This window comes from Carlito syrichta, unplaced genomic scaffold, assembly GCF_000164805.1.
Source record: "Carlito syrichta isolate Samal-C Ts95f unplaced genomic scaffold, Tarsius_syrichta-2.0.1 Scaffold308101, whole genome shotgun sequence".
Taxonomy (NCBI): Eukaryota; Metazoa; Chordata; class Mammalia; order Primates; family Tarsiidae; genus Carlito; species Carlito syrichta.
This window is the reverse complement of record NW_007252197.1, coordinates 323,188-342,177: the sequence shown is the minus strand read 5'-3', so window position 1 is coordinate 342,177 and position 18,990 is coordinate 323,188. Positions and strand designations below refer to the sequence as shown.

General features: G+C 55.7%; 1 protein-coding gene across 1 annotated transcript in view; it reads right to left on the bottom strand.

Annotated features, from left to right (window-relative positions):
• Nucleotides 1-18,990, bottom strand: part of CACNA1I (calcium voltage-gated channel subunit alpha1 I) — a 104,983-nt gene that overhangs the window by 45,239 nt on the left and 40,754 nt on the right. Inside the window, exons 4-5 of the mRNA XM_021715980.1 lie at nucleotides 17,917-18,014; nucleotides 4,971-5,130 (exon numbers count right to left, since the gene is read on the bottom strand). Of these exons, the coding sequence (XP_021571655.1) occupies nucleotides 4,971-5,130; nucleotides 17,917-18,014 (258 nt within the window). The remainder of the gene's footprint in view (nucleotides 1-4,970; nucleotides 5,131-17,916; nucleotides 18,015-18,990) is intronic.

Here is an 18,990-nt window from a genome sequence, read left to right as displayed (position 1 = left end):
AAAAAAAAAAAAAAAAAAAAGAAAAGAAAAGAAAATAATAATATTTGTGTATACTAGGTTAAGTAAAATATATTATAAAACTAAAAATAATAACCTTCTGGTGGATTAAAAAGTATAGATGCAATAAGCATAACCACAAAAATATTACCCAAAAAATTGACTATTTTTGTTAACTCAGGATAGGATAGGTAAGACCTTCCTGGATAAGATTTAAAATCCAAATTTTATAAAGGAAAAGGTTAACAAGATTGTCTACATACAAGGTAAAATTTCTATGAGACAAAAAGTAACTTAGAAAGTAAAAATACAAACTGGAATAAAGTAGAAGATAGGCAAACTTTCTGTAAAGGATTGAATAGTAAATATTTTTCTTTGCAGAACACATGTGCTCTGTCCCAGTTACTCAACCCTGTCTTTTTTTTTTTTTTGAGTCGGAGTCTCACTCTGTCGCCCAGACTGGAGTGTAGTGACATGCTCCCGGCCACTGCAGCCTCAACCTGTTGGGCTCTGGCGATCCTTCCACCTCAGCCTTCCGAGTAGCTGGAACTACAGACACGTGCTACCACGCCTGGCTAATTTTTGATTTAATGTAGAGACGAGGTCTTGCCAAGTTTCCTGTGCTCATCTTGAACCTGCGGGTTCAGGCAATTCACTCGCCTCAGCCTCCCAAAGTGCTGAGATCACAGGCTAAGCCACCAAGTCTGGCCTAACTCTGCCATTTTAATGTGAAAACACTCATAGGAATAGGTAAACAAGTGAGTATGGTTGTGTTCCAATAAAACTTTATTTGCAAAAATAAGCCATTTCCTGGTACGAAGTATTTGCAATATACAAAGTATTTGCAATATACAAGGAGATAAAAGGTAAGTATGTAAAACATATGAAAAGTTCCCATAGTGCAGTAAGAAAAATAAAAATAGCTCACTAGAGGAAAAGAAAACGAAAAATAAGAACAGAAAATTCACAGAAGAAATAAGAATGGCCAGTATATAGAAAAAAAAATGCTCGCCTCATGAATGCAAACAAAAATAACAGTGATTACATCAAAACAAAATTTAAAAATAACAATGAGATCATTTTACACCCACCCAAATGGCAAATACTTCAGTGTTGATAAAACGCACTGCAGGGAAGGATGAGGGTAAGCAGACACATACACTGTGGGAAGAGTCTAAATTGGTACCACCTGGCACATCTATCAGCAATCACAATGTACACATCCTACCCAAATACGTGTGATTACCTAATTCTCATAAAGGCACCACTGCAATTCAGTGGAGAAAGGATGGACTTCTCAATCAAAGGTGATGGAACCACTGACCATTCTTTCAAAATAAAATAAATCTTGACCCCAACCACCCACCATACACAAAATTATTTGAGACGGAATATAGACCTAAATGTGAAAGATTTAAAAAGAAAGCTTCTAAAAGAAAGTACCAGAAGATATTTTCATGACCTTGGGTTTGGGAAACGATTTCTTCAACTGGGCACCAAAAGCAGTGTTAAAAAATGATGGACAAACTGGCTTCATTACAACTATGAGTTTCTGTCCTTCGAAAGAGAGTGAAAAAGTAATTCTTTTTCATTTCTTTGAATATTCCATTGAGCAACTGTCCTACTATTTGTTTATCCATTCTACTGAGTATTTGGGTGTTTTGCCTCTTATGACTCATAAATATCCTTGTACATGTCTTTGGGTGGCTATAAGCCATCCTTTCTTTTGGGCAAATGCCCAGGAGTGCTGCTGTGAGACAGAGGTAGGACTTGACCCTGAAGGCCAGGCTGGAGCTCCTGCTTTTAAGTCCTACACATACTGCAGTGGTGAGGGTGCCTCTGTCAGGAACGTTCTCTCCACTCCCCATCTCCCCATCCCTCCCCCAATCCCTGCTCCCCACCTCCCTCCCACTCCCCACCTGGAGTGTAGTGGCATGCTCCCCACCTGGAGACATTTTTCTTGGCCTTCAGGTTCAGCTCAAGGTCACATCCTCTGAGATGGAGAAGCCCTCTCCTCTCCAGTCCCCACCCAGGCTGGTCTCATACCTCCTCTGCACCACCAGACCCGACTTCCCCACAGTCCAGAGCAACCTAAGCCCTAACTGTCCACACACCTGGATCCCCTGCTGGATGGCGAACTGAGGGCGGAGGCCAAGAGGTAGGGGCCTCACAGCCCAGGGCCCAGCACAGGTCCTAGCTCCTGAAGTGGTTGTGTTTGTGCCATGACACAGTGCTGGCAGAAGGCTGGATGCTTGGTGGAGCCTTGCTGTGTGGCCCTGAGCAAGTCCCTTCCAAAGCTCTCTGGAACTCAGTCCCAGTCTGCACAGTGACGGACTGGGCTGAGGCGCTCTGAGGCCGCACTTGCAACCGGCAGTGTTACCTCCAAAGAAGAGCCCTTCTCTGCCATGCCTACCAAGCTCTGGGCCCTCCATCCCACAGAGCCTAGCTTGCCAGGGGCTGGAGGTGTTTTGAGAGGCCTTTGGACAACAGGCTTGGCCAGGGAGAGCAGGCAAAGGGGACACTGTGGAATTCACACATGCCTGTGCCCTTTGCCCCTGCCCAGGACCCTGTCTGGCTCCCAGGTCCACACCTTGAATCTCCTTAAATCCCAGCTCTCTGACCCCAGAAGAGATCCTGCTGGCCCTTTGTGAGCCCTGGGTACCAACTTCTCTGCTTCCTGCCCTGGACGGGTCTTTTGAGTTAAGGTCTAAACCTACCTCCCTTTATGATTATTGCAGGCCTGGGATGACCTGGGCCTCGCTCCCCACCCAGACCTGAACTTTCCTGACCTCCTTCTCCAGGCAATGCAAGCCATCCCCCAGCCCAGTGGGGTGTGCACATTAATACCACCTGTCCCAGGAAATGAAACCCCGAGCCACCGAGGGGAGGGATACAGGTCACCCAACATCTCTCCCTCAGGGGTGTCCTGCTCATGTGACACATCCCAGGGCAGGGGTGGGGTGGACTGGATAGCGATCCTCTCTCTGACACTCTAGCCCAAGCATATCCAGGGCATCCGCCCGCCACCTGCCACCACAGCTGAGACAGAGTGGAGCTCCCTCATAAGGGGAGGGCCGCAGGGAAGGAGACACCTAGGAAGCTGGGTGCAAAATCTCCAATTTGCCCAGCCTGCAACTGTGGTCCTCGTCTCAGCCTGCCTCTGGGTGGAAATGCACTCACTTATTCGCTCATTCCTTCATTCCTCCAAGAACTAGCTGGGGAGCGACTGTGCCCAACCCCGTTCTAGGCTCTGGGGAAAGAGTCATGGCCCAGATGGCCCTGCCGTTGTGGAGAACTTACATTTGAGTGGCCTCGGAAGACCAAGAGACACCCAGCAACTGAGCAAATAAACTGACAAGTGCGGTTAATTCAGAAACAGGCGAGCCAAGAAGAAAACCCAGCTGGATTGTGCAATAGTGTGTTTGGGCTGGGATAGCGAGAGAGGGGTGAGGGAGGGGTGAGGGAGGGCTTCCAGGAGGTGATGGGTGGGCTGAGCCTGGATGATGAGGATAAAAAAGAGTAAGCCACATGGGACAGAGGAGTGGGTTATGTCTTGGACCCTGAATCCCCAAGGCTGAGAGCTCATGCCTGCTTTTTTTTTTTTTTTTCTTTAAAACAGGGTCTTAGCCGGGCTTGGTGGCTCAGCCTGTAATCCTGCGCTTTGGGAGACTGAGGTGAGTGGACTCCCTGAGCCCGCGGGTTCGAGACCTGCCTGGGCAACTTGGCGAGACCTCATCTCTACAATAAATCAAAATATTAGCCGGGCGTGGTAGCGCGCACCTATAGTTCCAGCTACTTGGAAGGCTGAGATGGAAGGATCTCCGGAGCCCAGCAGGTCAAGGCTGTGGTGGCTGGGAGCGGCCACTGCACTCCAGTCTGGGTGACAGAGTGAAACCAACTCAAAAATAAATAAATAAATAAAATAAAAAAGGTCTTGCTCTATTGCCCAGGCTACAGTACAGTGCTGCAATCACAGCTCACTGTAACCATGAACTCCTGGGCTCAAGCACTCCTCCCACCTCAGTCTCCCAAGCAGCTGGGACTACAGACACTTGCCACCATGCCTGCCTAATTGTTTTTATTTTTTGTGGAGACAGGGTCTCACTATGTTGCCCAGGCTGGTCTCAAACTCAACTTGAAGCGATCCTCCCACTTCATTTTCCCAAAGCGTTGGGATTAGAGGTATGAGCCACTGCACCTGGCCTGCTCTGTCTTTGAAGGCCAGATCAGGAGAAGCAGCTACCTCTCCCTCACCCTCACTGCCCCAGGCCCCACCCAAGACCCACCTCTTCTGAGTGGGTGACACAGTGTAGACTTCTCTCCTCCATACTCTTACCCACAAAGGTGCCCCTTCTCTGTCCACCGAGGTACCTTCATCCCATGATGGCACTCAGCAGAGGCCTTTGGGATCTGCTCCCAGCCGAGCACCCCCAAGGGCAGGAAGCCCCTCTTCTGATGCACCTGCAACACTGAGAACAGGTGCAACGAAGGGGACCCACGGGGTGGATCTGCCTCCCCAGGCCTGCATGAACGCACATCAGTACCAACAGCTCATGTAGGCACATGGGTGTGTGTGGACGCCTCACCACAAGGGAGGAAGGGAACGGGCGTCACAGTCTTCAGAAAACCAAGCCCAACACCTCCAAGAGCCACAGCTCGATTGTGTTTGAAAAGCTGCCACAGCAGCTCCCTGAGCATGTGGGTCCCCCTGCCTGGAAGCTGACCTTTTCTGATGACTCAGACTCCAAGAAGTGGCTGTGCTGCTGCACGCTGCGTGCCAAGCTCTGTCCCTGCTTTTCAGGTTTTCTGTCTTCTCCCCCACCCTCCACCCGGCATGGCATCTGCTTGGGTCCTAACTGTCCGTGCCCCTCCGCCCCGGCCTCCCTGGACCGGCCGCTTCTGCCCTGCATTCCCCGTCCCCAGTAGCCGGGTGAGTTGCAGCTGTGCACCCGGCGACAAGCCCCAGCACTCACATGGTGAAGTTCTCCTCCAGAAAACAGCGGTTGCGCAGCAGGCCCGCCCAGAGCTGCACGCCTATGATGCCAAAGATGAAGAAGACGAAGAAGCAGAGCAGGAGGACGTTCCCCAGCATGGGCAGCGTGTCCAGCAGAAGATTCACCAGGATCCGCATACCTGGAAGAGTGAAGGGGCGGGGGCTGTCAGGCAGGCAGCAGAGGCCCCAGAGAGGAACACAGAGAGAGCATCACAGAAGACTGGGGACACTCAGCGGGGGCTCCTTGCTGCTCCCAGTCGCTTGGCCACCAGATGCTCTGTCTCCTTCATCTCTGCTCCTCCACCCAGAAAGAAATGGCTCTGGGCCCCGCCTGACACCAGATTGTGAATGAACAAGCAGGCGTTTGTGGAGTCGTTTTTTTTTTTTTTTGGAGTCAGAGTCTCACTCTGTCCCGGCTCATTTTTAAAACGTATTTATTGTAGAAATGAGGTCTCGCCAAGTTGCCCAGGCTGGTCTCGAACCCCTGGGCTCAGGCAATCCTTTTACCTCTGCCTCCCAAAGTGCTGGGATTACGGGTGTGACCACCGCACCTGGGCTTGCGGAGCACCTTTTCTGTGCCAAGTGCTCTTCTGGGGACCTGCACAAATATCACCTCCTCCAGTCTTCATGACGACTCTGTGAGGTTGGTGATATTATCCCTGCTTTATAGAGGAGGCAACTGGAGGGTCAGGGAACTGAAGCTACTTGCCCAAGGTCACACAGCTAGGAAGTGGCAGGGTCTGGACGTCAGTGTCCTGACGCCACATCTAGCCCTCTTTCCACAACCCCCTTGTCCCCAGAGGCCTGGGATCAAGGCAAGGCTCATCTCAGTATGCCCAGTACCTGCACAGAGTGGACACAGTAGGTGCCCAATGAATGTGTCCTGAGTGGCCTTCATCTCTGGGGTAATCACGGGTTGCCCTTGACCCTGTCAATACACGCCCAGCCCCACTGCATGATGGGACCAGGCAGAGCCCCAGAGCCACCTTCAGAAGAAACACTGGAGAGAAGGACCACACAAGTGTCTGTGGCCCCAAAGAAGGTCAAGAGCTGGTGGGTCACCCTTGAGAGCACCCCCTCAAGATACTGGGGGGCCCACACTGCCCAGCTTATACCTCTCTCAATGTGCACCTGTGCCTGGCAATACCAAATTATTTGAAGTTCCCTAAACCTACCATGGGACGCCACACCTCTGGATTTTTATCCTTGCTGTTCCCTCTTCCTGGAACACCTTGTGCCTTTCTTGTGCCTAGCAAGCCCCTATTCAGCCACCACAGCCCTGTTAAAAGCTCTTTCTCTCTGTGATGCCTTCCATACTCTTTTTCATCCCATTGCAGGTAGAGTGAATCCCTCTCTCTTCCACTCTGAGCAATCTCAGCACCTCTGACCTAGCCTTGGCTGCCCAGTACAGTTGTGCAGGTTATATACTCACATCTAGTTTTCTTCTAGCCTTAGTGTCTAGTTGTCTGCTTACCCTTCTGCCTCTTCCACTGGACTATAATGTCCTGGGGACAGGACACGTGTCTAAGTCACCTCAGTGTTCCCAGAACCCAGCAGGTCCTGGCCCAGAAGACAGACTCGGCTAACATTTGTTGAATGACTAATGATGAATGAATGATGTAATAAGTCATGGGGAGGGAACGGAAGACTGGAAAGAGGAAGATAAGAGGCTGATGATAAGTGGAACAGCAGCCCTATCCAGATTGTTACTTATTCCAGGGGTGATGCTGAGGTGGTTATTAATGAGGGTACTTATTTGGAATTTGCATCAAAACTCTGTGTGGAGTAATTTCCAATCAATAATTAATGCCCACCCTGTCCTCCCTCCCCACAAAACTAGGTCAGCCTCCTCTCAGGAAAGACAGTGGGGGCTCCCTGGCAGGCTGCATCACCCCACGGAGAGCAGACCCGGGGGAGGGCTCCGTGCCCCACCTCCCCAGCCCCAAACAGGGAGCAAGGGGTGTGTGGAGGGAAGCGGAGACAGCGGGCACCCTGTCATCCATCCACACGGATCCACTGACTGATGGAGGTCCATTGCGGGCCTGACTGGTGCTCCATCATTCATTCATTCATTCACTTATGAAACACATACTGAATGCCTGCTGCATACTAGGCATGGAACTGGGCACACAGGGATCCAAGGACAAACAAGACCTGTTTTTTGCCCCCTCAGAGCTCACAGCCTAGCAGCAAGGAGACAGGGGACCACAGTGTCCAGCAACAGGACCGTGCCTGGGGAGTGGGGACAGCTCTGGACACACTGGCTGGACGCTGCAGGAGGCAAGGAGCCTGCCGCACGGGGGGTGGGGGAGAGGACTGGTGCGTGCCAAGGCCCCAAGCCTGGGGCGGCTGAAGAAAGGGTGCGGGGCCCTGTGACTGGCCAGGGGGACCCGTCACCGGGACTTCTAGGTAGGCAGAGCCCCTGATCAGCTCTGGGCTTTAAGGGGAGGTGAGCCCGGAGGCGGGGCAGGAAGCCTGGGAGGAGAGGCTGGACCAGAAAGGCCTGGGGAAGACGGCTCTGCCATCCAGCCTGGCTCCGAAATCCAGCCTGGCATGCGCCCGGTCTCCACTCGTGGCTGCTCCCTCGGGCCAGCCTTTGTTGCTCAATTAATTACATTTCTCTTGTTCTCAGGGATATTGAGATTCTGAAAGGCTTCTGCAAACCTGCCTGGCTGGCTTCACTGAAGGGCAGCCCCATCCCTCCTCCCTCTCTCTGCCCAGCGGGGGCCACAGCTCACTTCCCGGCCTTCCCTGGGGCCCAGGGAGTCCCAGGGCCACAGAGCTAGGGCATAATTAGCTAATTAGGGACTTGGCACGATTTCATCCCATCCGTGCCGGGGAAAGGGGCCGCAGGATTAGGGAGTCAGGGAGGATGCCAAGAGACCCTGGTTCATTCCCTTTCATGCCCACAGTCCAGTAATTAGCCAAGACAGGTCGGACGGTTACACTCTACCCTCAGTCCCCCTGGCGCCAGTCACGGGAGGTAGAGGCGGGAAAGGAGAGGCGAGGAGAAGAAAGCAAAAGCGGCGAGACCGAGAGAATGGAGACAGAGAACAGAAGGGAAAAGGACAGCGAAGGAGACAGACAGACAGCAGGGAGGACCAAGTGAGAAGAGGAGAGACTGGGAGAGAGGGATGGCTGGATACATGGGGGGGGTGTTGCCTTCAAGTTGTTATCCGCCTCAAGTCATCCTTTCTACCTCATCTCCCTCCTCCTTCAGGCATTCTTCCGATTCGCACCCCCGGCTCTTCATGAAGCTCTCCTGTCTCTAGTTTCCCCAAGGCTCTCACTCATCCTGAGGATGGGCTTACCGGGTTCTGTGTTCTTCAGCCTAGAGCAGGAGCCAGGCAGACCCCAGTGGGGGCAGGCCACAGATGGCCCCAGGTGCGTGGCTGAGGCCTGCCTCTGCCAAGGGGAAGAGGACCCCGGAGTCCTCGAGACATCCGAGGCAGCTCCCATCCCAGTGAGCACCAGAGCACAGACCCCAGATGGGATACCTGGGCCCAGTCCCAGGTGGAGGCCTTGAGGCAAAGCTTGTCCTCTCTGGGCCCCAGGGGTGTCATCTACAGATGGGACAGGGGCTCCTGTCCAGCCAGCCTCTTAGGAATACCACAGGGCCAGGATGCCTCTGAGAGCAGAGCCTCCTGAAATCAGATGTCCCAAACAGCCCATGCACCTCACGGAGACAGTGCAAATCCTTATCCTCCCCCTCCCATCCTCTCCTGCTCATGGATCGCCCAGTTTGGCCCTACCTCCCTCCATGCTCCATGCCACACCTGAACCTGCAGCTCCAGCCAGACCAGCAGCTCCCAGCATCCCCAGAGCCCCCTCTGCACACACTCTGCCCCACCTGCAAGGTCTTCCTCTGGGACTGCTATACTGCCCAGACAGTTCCTGGTGCTCCTCCCAAGGCAGTAGCCATGCTGATGTGGGCCTCTGCACCCAAACAGGCCCGCCTCCTGTCCTGGGAGGCCTAGCTCCTGTGTCACCTGCAGGCCCTGGCTCATACTTGGAGGACCATCTCCTGCCCCTTTTGGATCTTGGCTGACTGGCCACCTCTTCTGGTGCCCCTGCCATGATCTGCCATAGCCCATCCTCCCTTGATTACAGCCCTTGTTTCACTGTGTGGCCTTTGCAGGTTCATGGCTCTGACACCCCCCACCCCGCCCCAGAAACCAGACATGCTCTACATGCAAACCCCTTGGGGGTGTTCTCTGTTCTCCAATCCAGGAAGCAGCCCCTTAGAGAATGACAGCTTAGGCAAATAAAGGAGCAATAGGTGCATGGCTGGGCCCACTGAACAAGTCTTAATGAGGGTGTACTATGAGCCAAGCACTGTTCCAGGCTCTGCAGATACATAGGTTAAAAAAAAAAAACAGGCTGGGTACAATGGCTCATGCCTGTAATTCCAGTACTTTGAGAGGCCGAGGTAGGATTGCTTGAGCCCAGGAGTTTGAAACCAGCCTGGGCAACACAAAGAGACACCACCTCTACAAAAAGAAAAAAGAAAAAATTGGCTGAGCATAATGGTAGGCGTCCGTAGTCCCTGCGGCTGAGGCGGGAAGATCACTTGAGCCCAGGAGGTCGAGGCTGTGGTGAGCCATCATCGTGCTACTGCATTCCAGCCTAGGTGACAGAATGAGACCCGGAATCAAAGTAAATAAATAAAATAAAAACCAAAGCAGACCAAGCTCCCTATCCTTGTGAAGTGTACATTCTGAGTAGGGGCAGGGAGAGACGGGCAGCGGACTACAAAGGAGACCTCTAAGTCATCACCCTCGTATGCAGGCCCCAGTTGTATGAAAACAAGAAGAATGGGGCACAGGGGGCAGGGAGTGCTGGGTCAGGTGGGCATTAAATAGGAGCCAGGAAAGGCAGGATGACGCTAAGAGACTCAGAGGAGGTGAGGCGGACGGCCAAGAGGTTCCCTAGGGAAAGAGCCCCCCAGGCAGGGGGAACAGCCTGGACGGAGGCCTGGAGGTGGGAGTCGGCTGGGCATGGCCACAGTAAGAAGACCCATGTGGCCAGAGGGAAGCGCAGCAGGGAGGAGGGCGGAGGGGAGACAGGGCCAGGGTTTGAAGGGCCGCCCTGCAACCGCTGTGGGACTCAGGCTTCCCCAGAGTGCCACGGAAGCCACCAGAGTTATGAGCAGAAGAGATGTAATATGAGAGGGTCTCTCCAGGATGCCATGCAGAGAATGGAGTGCAGGGGGCTGGGGCAGAGGAGGGAGACCGCCGGGGCCACGGCCTGCAGATGCTGTACAAATGCCCTGTGTATGCCCCCCAGCCCCCACAGCACACACGGCTCTGCAAGGGGGCTGGACCGAGGGCTTCCCCAGGGCAGAAACACGAGTGCTGAGGGTGGGGGCCAGGAGAGCTGTGGCCCCTGCCCTGTGCTCCTGCCACTGAGGTCACCCAGACCAGACACTGGGCCCCCTCTGTGGCCCTCCAGGGCCTGTCGACCGGGCCTTCCATCCACTTGCTTCTCTGTCCCTCACAGCCACTGTGATAAAACAGACAATGAAGGGGCTGGGCCCAACATGGATGGTGGTGGAGTAGGAGGCATGAGGAGTTCTGGAGACTTCCAGTCAAGGGATGAGAAGCAGGGTGCAGCAGGAAGAGAGCAGTCAGGAGTGACACCAAGTCTTGGGGCCTCTCGGCCAAAGCCATGGAGCTGCCATGAGCCGGGACGGGGCTCCATCCACGTAGAGTTGCCTCCTTAGATCTCAGGGTCTGGGATTCAGGAGAGAGGCGACTGGCCCAGAGGCATTACAGGGGTGGCATCAGGGCGGGGCCAGTCTCTAGACAGCCTTGGAAGCAGGGAGCATGGTGGAGCCAGACAGCGCCCGGGCGGGCAGTTGGAACATTCCACCACCCGCCCTGACGACCGTGAACCCCTAGACTAGAGGCTCTGTGGGAAGGCAGCCTGGGCAGCAGCCAGGCAGGGGCAGCCCCTTGGTGGCAGTTGGGCACCTGGGAAGAGGTGGTAGGAGGAAGGAGTTCACTTCTCGACCGGCATCACCCCTCGAGGTTTGGGGTGCCCTCTGCAGATAGGCAGTGTCAGCCCAGATCAGCTCAGCCCAGCTCAGCTCAGTCACTCTGCCAGGCCAGCTCAAGTAGAAACCACTGGACGTGTGCCAGCCTCTGCCAGGGCACAGCCTGTGGCCAGGAGGAAGGAGTCAGGGCCAGGGGCTGCCCTCTCTCTGGTCTGGCTGGGTCAGTGGAGGGTGCTGAGTGGCTGGGAGAGGCCGTCTGCTGTTCCTGCCATTGCCAATGCCAACTAATCAGGGGCACAGTGGGTGCCGGGAGGCCAGGCCAGGCAGCAGACGGCCAGGTTGACGAGGTCACAGCTGCTGGCTCCAGGCCCGGCCAGGGAGAAGCCTGTGGGCTGACGAGGGTGGGGGGCCTCAGCGCCCACTGCTAAGACTGGAAACAAACATCAGGCAGTGAGCACCCCACTCCCCCATCCCAGGAGAGGCCTTGGGTCCCTCCCCGAAGCCGACCATGCTCACATCCTAGGGGTGGGCCCAGCCCTTGTCTCCCGGAAGGTCCCTCCCACCCACCATGGGCCAAACCACCCCTACTCTTCCTTCAAATGCCCCCCCCCCACTCCATGAAGCTTCCTCAACGCCCACGCTGGTGTCATGTCCTCTTGGCCTCTGCCATTAGAAGAGCATCCCACTGGCCTGCAGCTCCTGGCTCCTGTGTCAGCCTGCAGGGGAGGGGCTATGTCTGCATCTCCTCCTGGCCCACACCTGGCAAAGCGGTCCCTAGGTGGATGCTACTTTGGGTGATGGAATCAGCGATTCAATGAATATACCATAATCCACTCCTTGATCCAGGAATCACTCCCTCCAGGTGTGTAGAACTTAGAACTTGACCCCAGGATGGGAGGGGTCCTAGAACCAGCCCCGCCCTGCCCCCCAAGCACTTCTTTCACCACCCGGCTGCTTTTTCCTGTTCCCAAGTCGGGTTCTCAACAGATGCTTTGGCCAGATGTCCTCCCACCCACCCCATCACTACCTCTTCTGGGAAGGGAGCAGCCCTGAGAACCTCGGGCCAGAACATCCCTCTGACCCTTGTTTCCCTCCTTCCCTCTCTTCCTCCTCCATGGAGGCCGCCCAACCGGTCTCCTTCAGGACAGCGCAGGAGCCCCTTGTGGGTGCCAAGGACAGACAGCCCTGAAGTCCAAGGCCTGACCTGGAGTGGGTATTTTAGCACCCACAGCCTTCCTTCTGCTCCCCAAAGCCCCAAGTAAACACACTCTGAGTGAAAATGCTGAAATTCCCACACTAGCCTATTTCAAGGTGCGCGTCCCAGACCCCAAGGCCCTTCCGAGAAGGAACCCTGGGGCCTTCTCTCTCCCCAGCAAGCCTGGCCTGCCCACAACCCCAGGTGGGCATGCATCTGGGTCAGACCTGGGGCATGAGGGCAGGTGCTTGCTTTGTGCCCACCACAGGGCCATCCTGCCTCCTGCCTTGCCTCTTGCCTTCAGCCTGCCAAGGGCCCAGAGATACCGGAACTCTGTATCCGGACAGTGAACAGCATTCTGAGGTCTGGAGGAGAGCAGGCTTGGGGTGGGGGAGGAGCATGTTGAGGCTTCACTGCAGCCTGCAGGGCCTGAGAGGTGGGCAGGGGTCTTTCATGATGCCCTGCAGATGGGTAGGTGGCTGGTGCCTACATGCCAAAAGGAAGGGAAGGAGGTGATGAAACAGAGCAGAAAGCTCATCTTCAAATTCTAACTCTGGGCCAAGCATGGTGGCTCACACCTGTCATCCCAACACTTTGGGAGGCTGAGGCAGGAGGATTGTTTGAGGCCAGGAGTTCAAGACCAGCCTGGGCAACACAGTGAGAGCTCATCTCCGCAAAAATTCAAAATAAATTATCTGGATGTGATGGTGCATGTCTGTAGTCCCAGCTACTCAGGAGGCTGAGGCAGAAGGTTCACCTGAGCCCAGGAGGTCAAGACTGCAATAAGCTGTGATTGTGCCACCGCACTCCAGCCTGGGCAGCAGAGTGAGACTCCAAATAAAAATAAAAATAAAAATCCAGCCAGGCTCAGTGGCTCAGCCTGTAATCTCGCGCCTTTGGGAGGCTGAGGTGAGTAGACTGCCTGAACCTGCGGGTTCGAGACCCGCCTGGGCAGCGAGACCTCATTTCTACAATAAATCAAAAAATCAGCCGGGCGTGGTAGCACATGCCTGTAGTTCCAGCTACTCGGAAGGCTGAGGCGGAAGGACCGCCGGAGCCCAGCAGGTCGAGGCTGCGGTGGCCGGGAGCGACCACTGCCCTCCAGTCTAGGCGACAGAGTGAGACTCCAACTCAAAAATAAATAAATAAATAAAAATCCTAGCTCTGCCTCCAGCCTTAGGCAGGTGACTCAACCCCTCTCTGCCTCAGTTTCCCCATCTTTAGAGTGGGCATCAAGATGGCACTAACATCCCAGGATGGCTACAAAGATGAGATGACGACAGCCCTCGTAGAACACCATGACAGGCTCATAACAAACACGTGATCAACTTTAGCCACTTGTCACTCTTATTAAACCCCCAGAAGATGTGGCCTCTGCTCCCGCCTCTCCAGGGCAGCCCCAGCCAGCCACACCAGTCCCAGGACAGCCCCTCCGCGCCACCTCTGCACCCTCCAGGAATACCCTCCCCAACCCTGGATGCGCTTGGTGAGTGTCTTCCAAAATCAGCCCGAGAGGACGTCCCTGCCACCCCACCTCCAATCTTGCCACCCAGCACCTTCTTCCTAACGGTGGCACCTGGAGATCATGTGTGCACACATGGTGCCACGCTGTTTCCACGCATGCAATGGCATGTCAGCCTTCCAAGCCAGATGGACACCGGAATCATTAACTACACCTTAGGGCTGGGGAGACAGAGGCATAGAGAGGCACGTCTTTGCCAGAGGTCCACACCCGAGGGGAGGCCCTGGGACTAGACCCTTGTCTGACAGTGCAGAGCAGACTTCCAGCGGGTGGTGCGGCCAGGGCTGTGGCCTTCTCCAGAGCACCGTCAGGACTGGGAGCCCAAGCCAGGACCAGCATCCCAGCAGCTGCCCGAGTTCCCCAGGGCCTGCCTCCCACCCGCTCCACAGCTTGGGGTCGGGGGAGCCGGATGCAGACGAGGGCCAGCCGCTGCGACTCAGCTGGCTCAGGCCTGGGCAAGGACTGCCCTAATTTCTTACTGGAGAAAACAGCACTTTTCATATGTAAATGGATCATCCAATAGGCTTGGGGAAGGACTGCAGTGGTTTAGGGAATGTGTGGGCTGGGTCACCAGTCAGGCTGGAGCCAGGAGAGGGCACATTTGGAGAAAATCCAGCCTCATCTTACCGACAACCAGAGAGAGGTAGTGATTTACAAAAGGCCACACAGCAAGGGACGAGAACCCAGCCTCCTCTCTGCTGTCTCCCTCCCTTTATCCATCAGAGGCTGAGTGGCCGGAACAAAGACCGGCAGGGGAGGCGTGGAGGGACATATTTTACAGGATTCTGTAAAAAGCATCGTGACTTCCAGGTCTCTCGCCCATCATGGACAAAGTTGAGAGCCACACATCCAATCCAGTCCCTCCTCTCGCCTTGTACACGTGGGAAAACAGGCCCAGAGACGCCAAGGCACTTCCCAGGTCACATGGCAGGCTTATAGCAGAACTGAGACCAGAACATCACTACCTGACCCGGGTTGCGCCTTCTTAGTTGATCATGCTGGGGTTTTGCAGTTTGCAGTGTATGTTAACTGCAGGCAACCAGCCCACTTCCCAGGGCTTCGCAATTAATAACCAGTAATTTGACTGTGTCCAGCGCCGCTCTCTAGCTTGCCATCTAGTGGCCAAACTGAGAGCTGCGGGCTACTGTTGAAAAGAATATGCCCGCGGCGGGAGCCGGAAAGATAAATGTGAGGACTTGGAAGCATTTCTAACAACCCATGACCCCGCCCCTGATACTCACCCCCTGATGGTTCTGGGCAGAGGACGTGACACCTGAGGACACAGCTGTCTGTCCTGTGAAACCAGGGGCTGGACCAAGGGGCCCAAGGCCTAGGGCTCCTGCTGGTAAAATTAATTATGAATTTCTCTTAAGGGCCCTTCCAGGTGGGACCCTGGGTGGCTTCCAGATCTGGGGAAAGGGAAGCTTTGGTGATATTTTGCATTCCACGTTCCGAGAGACTTTTCGGACAGTTTGCAACAGGGAATCAGGCAGTGAGTCCTGACGGTCCCCAGCTCAGCCATGCGGTGCCTCCCAGCGGTGGCCATTAGCAGGAAGGAGCCCCTCCAATCCCCGCTCCCCCAGAAGAGGCTCTGACTCCACCTGGGCTTTCTCTGTAATTGGAGCCTCCAGGAACACAGAGAATGTTGGGTACAGGCTGATTCCTGCCCTTCTCCAGAGACCAGGAGGGCTGGCGCTGGGACCGGGAGTGACCTCCACAGCCGGGAGCAGCTTAATGAGCTGATCACACAGCAGGAGAGGGAGACAGAGGATGCAGATGGAGAGGCAAAGGCTTACATGCCCTCACAGGGCACACACGTCCTCATGCGCACACTCTTGCATGCACACCCCTTCAGGGCATTGCCCGCCCCCCACCTTGTGCTCTTCTCTGCACTTACAGCCCTGTAGTCCTGGCTCAGGACAGCTCCTCCCTATGCCTCTGAGCGTGTCATGAACACACCTTTCTGAAGTATCACCTACCCGCCAGGCATATTCTGGGTGCCCAGTGAATGAAGCCCGTCTTTCGGCCCATTTCCCAGCAAAGGCAGGTTGGTATGGAGAAAAACAAACACTGGTGGGGAAGGTTGCTGCTGAGAAACTCGGACTCCAGCTTGGTCCCTGACACTGGCCGCTGTGCGACCTTGGGCTTGTCATTACCCTCTTTGGGCCTCAGCTGCCTCATTTGTTAAACAGAGAGAAGATGGTTTTGACCTAGGTGATCTTCAAGAAGCCTTGGTGGGGGTGAGGGGGACACAGAGTGCTGGCTCTAGGACGGCCTCTCCGATGTCCCTTCCCTGCCCCCAGGGCGTCTCCCCAAGCCAGTGGGAGGGGGCAAGGGTAGCAAGGTATACCATTCCTCCCCTTCCCCCACAGCTTGGGTTGTCACCCCACTCACCCCACCTTGCCTCCCAGCCCCCTCCCAGGACCTTGCAAGAACTCTAAGGACCCCTCTGTGCTCTGCCATTCAGGCCAACCCTACAGGGTACTCATGGCAGGTGACCGCAGAGAGGGTGGCTGCGTGGACCAGGTGACAGGGCCCCAAGTTCCCAGGGCTGGGAAGTGGGGGCCTGGGGACACTGCTGGGTGTGGAGGAGGACCAGGCGCCAGGAGACCACCTTCCCTCTTCTGTAGGTGGGAAACCGAGGCTCAGGCTGGGAAGAGAAGCAGAGGCTCAGACAGAGCCAGGGAAAGGGCAGGGCTCAGGACAGACAGACCTCTCTTCAGAGCCCTGCCCTGCCACTGAACTGCTGTGTGACCTTCTGCAAGTCACTTAGCCTCTCTGAGCCTCACACAGGCTGTTGTGCCATCAGATGCCAAGTGTCTGGACCACAGGGGTGGGTGGGTCCTTATAAAAGCCCCAGGCAGGGCTTCAGGGCTCCCTCCTCTCCCCTGAATCCCCAGCCCATTCTAACACAGGCAGCAGAAGAGATAAGGGACCAAACTGGCTCTGGTCTTTGCTACACACTGGCGGTGCATCCTTGCGCAGGCAACTTCAAGTCTCCGAGTCCCTGTTTTTCATCTGTAAAATGGGAACAGCCCACTTCCTGATTGCAAGGCCAGGGGTTGTGTTGACGAAACAATCTGTCTCTGTGTCTATCTCTGTCTCTCTCTCTCCCTCTCTCCCTCTCCCCTTCTCTTTCAGCTCAAGCAACCTTCCTGCCTCAGCCTCCCGAGAAGCTGGGACTACAGAGGTGCACCACTATACCCAGTTAATTTTTTTTTTTTTGAGTTGGAATCTCACTCTACCACTCAGACTGGAGTGCAGTGGCCGCTCCTGGTCACTGCAGCCTCGACCTGCTGGGCTCTAGCGATCCTTCCGCCTCAGCCTTCCAAGGAGCTGGAACGACAGGCGCGCGCTACCACGCCCGGCTCATTTTTGATTTATCGTAGAGATGAGGTCTCGCCAAGTTGCCCGGGCGGGTCTCGAACCCGCGGGCTCAGGCAGTCCACGCACCTCGGCCTCCCAAAGCGCTGGGATTACAGGCTGAGCTACCGAGCCCGGCCTACCCAGTTAATTTTTTAATATTTTTGTAGCGACAGGGTCTCACTACGCTGTCCAGGCAGGTCTCAAACTCTTGGCCTCCCAAAGAGCTGAGATAGATAACCTCTCTTAATACTAAGTGGGTGGACGGATGAGTGGGTAAGTAGGTGGGTGGGAGAATGAACGGAGGAGGGGGAGAATGAATGATGAATGCCTAAGTGGGTGGGTGAACGGAGGAGGGGACGGAAAGATAGATGGCTGGCTGGATATACGGGTGGACGACAGATGGGCAGGTGTGTGAGCAGGTGGATGCCCCTGTACACGGGTGGTGAGTGGGTGGCTGACAGAGCTCAAGCCCTGTGTCAGCACGAGGGAGAGCGTGAGCTTTCGCTGCCCCCATGAATGCTCCTCAGTGCCCTCCCTCAAACTCGGCAGCTTCTTTTCCACGCAGACCCACCCTGACATCCTGCGAAGTCCCCTCCAATCCGCTAAGGAACCTCTCGTCCCTGAGAAGCCAGCACCCCCTGCAAGCCGGACCCGAGTTCTTCCGGGACTCAGGCATCGGCCCCGCCCGCGTCTTCAGGCCCAAATACCACCACGCGCTCCATGGGAGCAGGGCCTGCCCGCCCAGAGGCTGCAGTGTCCCAGCGCCCTGCGCAGGCCTGGCCCTGGAAGGGGCTGGTGTCCTGTCCAAGTGAAGGAAAGGCAGGGAGGGCGGGGCGGGGCCGACTCACTGGGCACGCGGTTGATGGCTTTGAGGGGCCTCAGGACGCGCACGGTGCGGATGGCCGACAGGTTGATGTTCTGAAGGTCCAAGGAGTACTCGACCATCCTGCGGAGAAGGGGGCGGAGAATGAGGGATGTGCGGCAGGGCCGGCGGGCTGGGGCCCCGGCCACAGCAGTCTCCAGACACCCTGCCCATCCTGGCCCCCCTGGAAGGAGTCAACAAGATAAAGGGTCAGAAGCCCAACGACGCCTCAGACCCCATGTGGCCTCAAGCTGTTTCCTGGCCTCTGTTTCCACCTCTGTAAATGGCGCAGGTGACAGATACAGTCAGGGGCAGAGGGAGTGAGAGAGCAGAGACCCGGTGCCCCTGCTGTGTGCCCAGCTCTGTGCCAGGCACCTCCATGCCCTTCAGGCCCACCCATCTGCCTATAAGCCACGTCAGCCCCAGTTTCCCGAGCAGCCTCTGAAATCGGGAGGAAGATGTCCCTCACCTAGCAGGCCCACTCCCCACAGCCCGTCCATGCTCAACCAGCCCTGCAGCTCTCTGGAAGCAGTGTGCCTCTTTCAGGAAGTCCTCCCAGATCTCCCACCAGATCTCTGAGATCCCTGACGGTTCCCTGGGCTCCCACCAGATCCTCCCTGCTCAGTGCCACCTGCCCCCAACCCCACTGAAAGACAGGTCCTCAGTGAGGGGAACCGGGGGGTGTGCCAAGGCCTGCAGCCCCAGCACGACCCTGGGTGCCCCCACCACCAGACCCTTCACCCCACATCCCACCCGGGGCTCCAGCTCTGCTGCTGGCTCCACCTGTCACCACCCGTCACCACCGTCAGTGGGAAATGAAGGCTTTTTCTACACACGGTGCAAACCTGTCCAACTGTTGCGAAGCCGCCGCCCCCTCCTGCTGCTTGAAGAGTAATTGAGTGAAAGCTCCTTTGCCTGAAAGGCCGCCACCATCCATCCCCCAACCTGCTGGAGCGCAGGCTCGGGCTCCCATGCACATGGTCTCTCTCTCTCTCTCTCAACTCTCTCTCTCACTCACACACACACACACACACACACACACACACACACACACACACAC